Below are 9,611 nucleotides of genomic sequence, written 5' to 3' on the forward strand. Positions count from 1 at the left end.
AAACATTTCTTCTGTCAATCTGATCGCCTAGTACCTGTCTACCTAATTTTGAATCACGCGGCGGCGCGATTTGAAAAATTCATAACCTGATACCATGATACATGAGTTTAAAAAACCCTTACCGTATCATTTGTTATGTTATCTAGAAGCCGTGCAATTGATATGTATACCCCCTTTTTGTTACACGTTGTATAGAAAATTTCCTTATAAAATTATTTATTTGTTCAAATAATCCTCAAATTTTTTGTGGAACCAAATCGGAGTAAACACTTACGTTCTTATTGGTTGTAAGAGTTAGTGAGTTCAAAAACGTTTATATTTATCACTAGTTTCCGCCCGCGACTCCGTCCGTGCGTATGTCGGTCTTCGCGTGGATGTTTCATTTCTCCATTTTGAGTAACTCTGACAATGACATCTTATAAATATCTATTGGACCCAAATACGGCTAGGCCCATAATAATTAAGGAGATTCCTCTATTGAGCTACTGCTGTTGAGCTCGCGTTCTATAGTATAAAACTGAAAAATTTAATATTTTTCCAGGATAAAATATATCCCATTTTATACCCAAGATAATAAGGTATAATTGTACCAAGTTTCACCGAAATTGAACATACTGACAGACAGACAAACAAATTTTTGATCACATTTTTTTTTTTGAACGTTGCCCCACACTAGGATTTTCGCTACCCGTTGCGCGGCAGCCAGTTGCCCAGCCACCGCACCAACCGTGCAGTCTAATTTGAAACATTATTTGGGTTTGGTATCGATCCAGTAACACCCCCCGCTATTTATTTTTTCAATATTTTCAATGTACAGAATTGACCCTTCTACAGATTTATTATATGTATAGATTGTTTATTTGTAAGTAAGTGCAAATTTATTGCACATTTTGAGGAAAATATGCTAAAAATCTTATTTAATACTGTAAACTAGCTTTTATCCCCGTTTGGTGCATTCGGCCATGGAGCGGAGCGAGAGAATTTTTTTTTTTTATGGCACAAGCCCGCCCCAACTTACAAAAACCGCTGCAACTTGTTGCTACAAATCTTAATTTTTTCGTCTATATTTTCGCTTTTTCGCTTACGTTATCCTGAATAGTGCTTCAGTAACATGGAATGATACATCCTGAACCAACTGCTTTAGTTTGGAAAATGATCTCTTTTTTCCAGTTGCGACTAGAGCTTGTATTCCGTGCAAATTACAAAGGTGAAGAGAAAAATATAAATTAGGCGTTATATGCTTAAAATTAAGATTCATAAAAACTAAAGTTACACTGAGGCAAAGTTGCGTGTACGCGACATTGCTATTAAAAAAGTTCAAGGCGCTATGTTAAACAATATTTCTTAGTAGCTAATCTTAATAACAAACCGCCGCACTCAGAGACATTTAGTGATTGCTTAAGCTATTCCTTAGTAACGATTTGGTATTTTTTTTTGAGACAAGCCCGCCACAACCTCCCATACCGCTGCAACTCCTGTAAGCCAGGATGTACAGTAGATACAAACATGAAAACACTGGAACACTGAAGTCTGGCGCGTCCCAGGGACATGAATGGATGTCTTGGAACCCGCAACGAAATGATTATGAAAGAAGATATTATTAGAGGAGAAGAAAAGAAAACGACGATTAACGATTTTGTATGGAAAACAATAGCTAAGGACTGGGTTAAGTAACCATTAAATGACTCTGCGGCAGTAAAGTAACCTATTATCCAAAACATACCCCCGGGCGTTGAGAGCCTGTCTCTCAACCAGAATTGTCCTCTTGAGGTATCTAACGGACATATTTTGCTGAAAGGACAACGAACCACTCCACATCCCGTCCTGATGTTTGCGACATGACTGATGCCATCCTGACCGGGGAAGACCATCGTCACTCCGTCCAATTGCCATTTTAATGGTGGAAAACCATAACAGAGGCCTTATAAGTCTTTTTGAGGGTTAGGAATTTAAGGGTTGCCTAAATTTAACTTTTCTGGTGGAAAAGCACTCTAATGTTGTAAATTAATCTACCAGACGGACATTAAAACTAAAATTAGAAAACTACGTTATACTAAGGACACAAATTAAAACAGACTGTTGGGAATTAAACATTTTAATGAGCATTATTTTTACTCTTCAATTAAAAAAAAGTCAACCTAATAGAGGGTTTTGCCCCACAGCCGCTTGGAAGGCATTTTGTTTCCAATCGCGGATGCCATCCCACACCATTAGAAAAGGAGGTTTGGGCGTCGTGGTACTCTGGTAGGCTGGCTGGACGTAAACCACTTGTGGTGGCTGTGGGTAAACTACTGGTTGCTGTTGGTAAACTACTGGTTGCTGTGGGTAAACTACTGGTTGTTGCTGTGGGTAAACTACTGGTTGTTGCTGTGGGTAAAACTGTTGTTGCTGTGAGTAAAATTGTTGTTGCTGTGGGTAAGCAGCTGGCTGTTGCTGTGGGTAAAATTGTTGTTGTTGTTGTGGGTAAAACTGTTGTTGCTGTGGGTAAGTCGCGGGTTGTTGCTGAGGGGTTGTCACAGTTTGTTGCTGTGGGTTAGCCACGGGTTGTTGCTGAGGGGTAGCCACGGGTTGTTGCTGAGGGGTAGTCACGGGTTGTTGCTGAGGGGTAGCCACGGTTTGTTGCTGAGGGGTAGCCACGGGTTGTTGCTGAGGGGAAGCCACGGGTTGTTGCTGAGGGGTAGCCACGGGTTGTTGCTGAGGGGTAGCCACGGGTTGTTGCTGAGGGGTAGTCACGGGTTGTTGCTGAGGGGTAGCCACGGGTTGTTGCTGAGGGGTAGCCACGGGTTGTTGCTGAGGGGTAGCCACGGGTTGTTGCTGAGGGGTAGCCACGGGTTGTTGCTGAGGGGTAGTCACGGGTTGTTGCTGAGGGGTAGCCACGGTTTGTTGCTGAGGGGTAGCCACGGGTTGTTGCTGAGGGGTAGCCACGGGTTGTTGCTGAGGGTTAGCCACGGGTTGTTGCTGAGGGGTAGCCACGGGTTGTTGCTGAGGGGTAGCCACGGGTTGTTGCTGAGGGGTAGCCACGGTTTGTTGCTGAGGGGTAGCGACGGGTTGTTGGTGAGGGGTAACCACGGGTTGTTGCTGAGGGTTGGTCACGGGTTGTTGCTGAGGGGTAGCCACGGGTTGTTGCATTGGAGATTGCTGCCCAATATACACTGGTGATTGTTGTCCGTTAAACACCGGTGATTGATTTCCGTGGGACACTGGTGATTGCTGCCCACTAAACACTGCTGATTGCTGCCCGTTGGCCACTGGTGGTTGCTGCCCGTTGGCCACTGGTGATTGCTGTCCGATAAAAACTGGTGATTGCTGTCCATTATACACTGGTGATTGCTGTCCGTAGGAAACTGGTGATTGTGTTCCGTTAAACACTGGTGATTGGTTTGTGTTCAACACTGGTGGTTGCTGAGGGGTGGTCACGGCTTCTTCCTGAGGGGTAGTCACGGGTTGTTCCTGAGGGTTAACCACGGGTTGTTGCGGAGGGGTAGCCACAGGTTGTTGCTGAGGGGTAGCCACCGGTTGTTGCTGTGAAAAAGTTACGGGTTGTTGCCGAGGGGTAATCACGGCTTGTTCCTGAGGGGTAGCTACGGGCTGTTGCTGAGGGTTAGCTACGGGTTGTTCCTGAGGGGTAGCCACGGGTTGTTGCGGAGGGGTAGCCACCGGTTGTTGCTGTGAAAATGTCACGGGTTGTTGCTGAGGGGTAGCTACGGTTTGTTGCTGAGGGGTAGCCACGGTTTGTTGCTGAGGGGTAGCCACGGGTTGTTGCTGAGGGGTAGCCACGGGTTGTTGCTGAGGGTTGGTCACGGGTTGTTGCATTGGTGATTGCTGTACAATAAACACTGGTGATTGCTGTCCATTATACACTGGTGATTCATTACCGTAGGACACTGGTGATTGCGTTCCGTTAAACACTGCTGGTTGCTGCCCGTTAAGCACTGGCGATTGCTGTGTGTTTGAAACTGGTGCTAGTTGTGTGTTTAATACTGGTGATTGGTTTGTGCTCAACACAAGTGATTGGTTTGTGTTCGACGCTGGTAGTTGCTGTACGTAAATTACTGACGGTTGCTGTTGGTTAGCCACGGGTTGTTGCTGAGGGGTAGCCCCGGGTTGTTGCTGAGAGGTAGCCACGGGTTGTTGCTGAGGGGTAGTCACGGGTTGTTGCTGAGGGTTAGCCACGGGTTGTTGTATTGGTGATTGCTGCCCAATAAACACTGGTGATTGCTGTCCATTATACACTGGTGATTGATCACCGTAGGACACTGGTGATTGCTGCCCACTAAACACTGCTGGTTGCTGCCCGTTAGGCACAAGTGATTGCTGTGTGTTTGAAACTGGTGCTAGTTGTGTATTTAAAACTGGTGATTGGTTTGTGCTCACCACAAGTGATTGGTTTGTGTTCGACGCTGGTGGTTGCTGTACGTAAATTACTGACGGTTGCTGTTGGTTAGCCACAGGTTGTTGCTGAGGGGTAGCCACGGGTTGTTGCAGTAAAAAAATAACGGGTTGTTGCTGAGAGTTAGCCACGGGTTGTTGCATTGGTGATGGCTGCCCATTAGACACTTCTGATTGCTGCCCGTTGGTCACTGGTGATTGCTGTCCGATAAAAACTGGTGATTGCTGTCCATTATACACTGGTGATTGCTGTCCGTAGGACACTGGTGATTGTGTTCCGTTAAACACTGGTGATTGGTTTGTGTTCAACACTGGTGGTTGCTGAGGGGTAGTCACGGCTTGTTCCTGAGGGGTAGCCACGGGTTGTTGCTGAGGGGTAGCCACGGGTTGTTGCTGAGGGGTAGCCACGGGTTGTTGCTGAGGGTTAGACACGGGTTGTTGCTGAGGGGTAGCCACGGGTTGTTGCTGGTTGTTGGGGTAGCCACGGGTTGTTGCTGAGGGGTAGCCACGGGTTGTTGCTGAGGGGTAGCCACGGGTTGTTGCTGAGGGGTAGTCACGGGTTGTTGCTGAGGGGTAGCCACGGGTTGTTGCTGAGGGGTAGACACGGGTTGTTGCTGAGGGGTGGCCACGGGTTGTTGCTGAGGGGTAGCCACGGGTTGTTGCTGTGAAAACGTCACGGGTTGTCGCTGAGGGTTAGCCACTGGTGGTTGCTGTGGTTGTTCGGACACTGCTGAAAGACAAAATTGTAAAATAGTAATGAATAATACTGTCAGATATATCGATATCTAACGAGAAAAACTTTTAAACATAATTAAATACATACATATCGGGGATTAAAGACGTGAGTCTTTAATCCCCGTAGGGGTAGGCAGAGGTGCACATTATGGCACGTAATTTAAATAGTTGACTTTTTTGTGTTTTTAATGTTTTAATTAATTTTAATTTTTTTTTTCTTTTCTATTTTGTGTTTTGTTTTGGTGCATCGTGCCTGGTGCCGAATAAATGATTTTTCTTTCTTTCTTTCTTTAATGCCACTGTGTACACTCACTTTTCACAATTTATGCTGTAAGTCCCATGTAATGGGTGGTGAGCCCATTGCCATATCCCGGACACAATTCCAGACTCCGTGCTACTCTACTGAGAAATTTTCGAAAAACCGAAAAAAGCCCAGTAATATTTCGCCCGACCCGGGAATCGAACCCGAGACCCCTTGGCCGGCAGTCACACTTGCAACCACTCGGCCAACGAGGCAGTATAATTAAATCTAAATAATTATATTTTAATTTAGTTTTATTTACTTGTTTGGAGAGTGTTGTGACACATGACATGTCAAGGGACAGATGACAGAAGTCGCACATAAACGATCGACGAATTAATCAATAAATGACGTCATAAATCCTACATCGTATGTATATGTGAAGTGTACATGCGAATAAACATGGATAGACAATCCCAACGAACAGCAGTTGGGCAGAAAGCCCGCCAGGCACGATCGAATTTTTATCAAAACTTATTTACCGTTTGGAGGCGCTGGATTCGGGTTTCCATTAACAGTTCCAGTATTCAGCGGGTCCTGTGGTGTCGGGGCTGCTTCTTGTGGAGTTGGACTCGCTGAAACAGATCCGTCTCCCAACACTGCGGAAGAAATGACGATTTTAATGTCAGGGAAAATGATCAGTGAACTAGAATATATCTGTCATCATCTTCGCAACGGCGCGAGCGTCGTAAGAGTAGACTAAGGCTGCTTTTCGAGAGATGTGCTATGCTACGTTGCTGTGGTTGCGTTTGGCTTCCACCAATCATATTCATTGGTACACATAGCTTAGCACTGGTAGAAAAGGACTCAGCTAAGCTATGATATTTTATGTATTTTTTTTAAATGTGCATATATTATTATCATAACAAAATAAAGATGTTGTATAAAGGCTCTTTGCGGCGCGTTGCGTTCTGCGCGCGCCTCAAAGAGCCATCTAATGTTTCACTCCATCCACCAATAATAAGATGGGGGTATCAGTAGTCTGGCTGATGCCTGATCCGGAACTGCGGATTACGATAGCGGGTTTACCGGGGCTCCGGGCGAAAGCAAGTAGGAACGGGGTGGTTTTTAATCAGTAAGAGTCGGACGCTACCTCTCGCCTCGCTCAAGACGAGAGAAAGTCAAAGTCAAAGCAGGGATTTCAATTAATCTTCGGGCCGTAATAAGGCACTTTTGAAACCTCAAGATGTCATTGGATGATTTTCCTCAAAATTAGAAAAAAACCGCCAAACTGTCTAAGGCGATTATATAATTATACGAATATATAATTTTATTACAATAAATGTTAACAATTAGTTAAACCAAATTAAAATTGATTTACGATTGCGGAAGGGGAATTTTTACACCTAAGTCCAATTAGTGCTTTTAATTAAAAATAAATAACAAAAAAGCACAAAATACAAAAATAAACAAAATGAAATTTAACAACTCTCTGCTTGTTTACCTGTTACTAATATATAGGTACATATATATTATATATTATATGTTATATATACAGCGTGTAACAAAATACCCATATACATCAAGAAGCACTGAAGAATACAGGTTGAATAGAAGCTCTACACAAAGTTTCAGTTTAAAATACGTTTAAAAAAAATTGCTACCAAATACTTGGTGTCGCATAGTTCTTGATTTTAAATCATCATACAAACGTATCACAACACTACAGGGATCACTCGCTAATATAACGAAACATTTCTTCTGTCAATCTGATCGCCTAGTACCAGTCTACCTAATTTTGATGTTCGGTTTCTGGAATTTTATGTATTAAAAAAATTAATAACTTCGTTCCATGAAAACATGATTTTAAGGAAAATTTTTACACCTAAGTCCAATTAGTGCTTTTAATTAAAAATAAATCACAAAAAAGCACAAAATACAAAAATAAACAAAATGAAATTTAACAACTCTCTGCTTGTTTACCTGTTACTAATATATAGGTACATATATATTATATGTTATATATACAGCGTGTAACAAAATACCCATATACATCAAGAAGCAATGAAGAATACAGGTTGAATAGAAGCTCTACACAAAGTTTCAGCTTAAAATACGTTAAAAAAATTTAATTGACTACCAAATACTTGGTGAGCATGGTTCTTGCATAAATCACATACAAACGTGTCACAACACTACAGGGGTCACTCGGGTTCATTTCTTCTGTAAATTTGATCGCCTAGTACCTGTCTACCTAATTTTGATGTTCGGTTTCTGGAATTTATGTATTAAAAAAATTAATAACTTCGTTCCATGAAAACATGAGTTTAAAAACCCTTCCCGTATCATTTGTTATGTTATCTAGAAACCGTGTACTTGATATGTATACCCCCTTTTTGTTACACCGTGTATATTATATGTTATATACTTATATAATATATTATATCGTTTCGTTTACCTCATAAACTTATTCCATAAAAAATAGGATTTAGATAAAGGATTTATCAATATTAATGTAGTTAAATTTAATTTAGTCTGTCATAATTGCATGTTCAGACTGCACGGTTGGTGCGGTGGCTGGGCAACTGGCTGCCGCGCAACGTGTCGCGGGTCCGATTCCCGCACGGAGCAACTCTTTGTGTGATCCACAAATTGTTGTTTCGAGTCTGGGTGTCATGTGTATGTGAACTTGTATGTTTGTAAACGCACTCACGACATAGGAGAAAATCCTAGTGTAGGTAACCGCTTAAAAAAAATGAATGTTTTTAATTTTAACCAAAACATATTTTAGTTTTGTTTAATTTGAGTGTCTTATTTCCTCATGAATTTTTGTTATAACATTTAACACAGAATTCCACGATTTATTTTGTCAATTTAAAAATGGCTGGTTCAGTCTATTCTTATGTCTAGTTTGATAATTGTGTCTGTCGGACACTTTACCAAACAAGTTTAGATTTTTTCTAACATACATAGTCTATAAATACTTATACTAATGTAGCTTTATGTCACTGAACTTCTCTTAAACGACTGGACCGATTTTGATGAATTTTTTTGTAACATGTTCAAGGGGATCTTGAGAATGGTTTGGCACAATTTTGTCCGCTGGACAATGCACAAAAAAATCATTTTAATTTATTAGTAGTTGTTGATTTTGGAATGTTTTACATTGGATCCGACAAATTTTCAAATTAAAGACGTGTAGACAGGACAACATCTGTCGGGTCCGCTAGTTAATATATAAAGCTGAAGAGTTTGTTTGTTTGAACGCGCTAATCACTGAGACTACTGGTCCGATTTGAATAATTATTTTTGTGTTGAATAGTGCATTTATTGAGGAAGGCTATAGGCTATAAAACATCACGCCACATTCAATAGGAGCCGAGCATAGCGGGTGAAACCGCGCTTAAGTAGCTAGTATTTTCATAAATAAATTGACATGGAACGGTCATAATATTGATCTCCTTAAACTTATCCTTGAGAGATTCGCGACGGTTTAGATTATAGATGGCTATGACAGCTGTGTTGATGATGATGATCAAAGGTAATATAATACTAACATTTTTATTGTATAAGCCGGTAAACGAGCAGACGGATGACCTGATGGTAAGCAATCGCCGCCGCCCATGGACACTTGAAACGCCAGAAGCGTTACAAGTGCGTTGCCGGCCTTTTGGGGGTTAGGAATTGAAGGGTTGTTGGGGAATCGGGGATTGGGAAGATTGGGAAGGGGGTAATTGGGCCTCTGGCAACCTCACTCACACAACGCAGGCGTTATTTCACGTCAGTTATAAAATAAAATGTCATCAAATATAAAATGTTTACTTACAAGAGGTCCCCAAGAAAGCGACGAGCAAAACGACGGATGCTTTGCTCAGGAACATGTTGGCTCTCTAGATCTCGGAGTCGACTGTGCCCTGAAGAGCTTTGGGTTCGCTTTTATTTCCCCACCACTCGCCACTGACGCGCCGATTATACCATCATCATATTAAGGATATTATTCTTAATAAATCCTTCCATTTTAAAATATCGGCACACACAACATAAATATACATACTGTTTTCCAATGTTTGGGTTCAATTTATCATCATCAACAACGTCACGCCTTTTACCCCCGAAGGGGTAGGCAGAGGTGCATATTATGGCACGTAATGCCACTGTAAAATGTACACCCACTTTTCACCATTTGTGTTATAAGTCCCATGTAATAGGGGGTGACCTTATTGCCATATACTGGACACAATTCCAG

The 9,611-nt window shown here is 42.1% G+C and overlaps 1 protein-coding gene across 2 annotated transcripts; it reads right to left on the reverse strand.

The window, feature by feature from the left end:
* Window positions 1-2,079: 2,079 nt before the first annotated feature.
* On the reverse strand, window positions 2,080-9,304 carry LOC118278455 (cell surface glycoprotein 1-like). 2 transcript variants are annotated; one of them, XM_050703862.1, is made up of 4 exons: window positions 9,192-9,304; window positions 5,908-6,024; window positions 5,096-5,116; window positions 2,080-4,082 (listed from the first exon to the last, which is right to left on the reverse strand). In XM_050703862.1, exons 1-4 carry the CDS (start codon window positions 9,244-9,246, stop codon window positions 2,134-2,136), a joined length of 2,142 nt encoding a protein of 713 aa, XP_050559819.1. In that variant the 5' UTR covers window positions 9,247-9,304; the 3' UTR covers window positions 2,080-2,133. The 2 variants fall into 2 exon arrangements, with proteins under 2 accessions (XP_050559819.1, XP_050559818.1); XM_050703861.1 differs by having other exon boundaries at window positions 5,096-5,119.
* Window positions 9,305-9,611: the final 307 nt, after the last annotated feature.

The sequence above is a fragment of the Spodoptera frugiperda genome, chromosome 24, assembly GCF_023101765.2.
Source record: "Spodoptera frugiperda isolate SF20-4 chromosome 24, AGI-APGP_CSIRO_Sfru_2.0, whole genome shotgun sequence".
Lineage (NCBI taxonomy): Eukaryota > Metazoa > Arthropoda > Insecta > Lepidoptera > Noctuidae > Spodoptera > Spodoptera frugiperda.

Coding starts and splice junctions, on each gene's coding strand:
- LOC118278455 (XM_050703861.1), bottom strand. CDS start 9,246: ATGTTCCTGAGCAAAGCATCCGTCGTTTTGCTCGTCGCTTTCTTGGGG. Junction 6,025..9,191: donor CGCTTTCTTGGGGACCTCTT/GTAAGTAAACAT, acceptor TTTCTTCCGCAG/TGTTGGGAGACGGATCTGTT. Junction 5,120..5,907: donor GAATCCAGCGCCTCCAAACG/GTAAATAAGTTT, acceptor TTTGTCTTTCAG/CAGTGTCCGAACAACCACAG.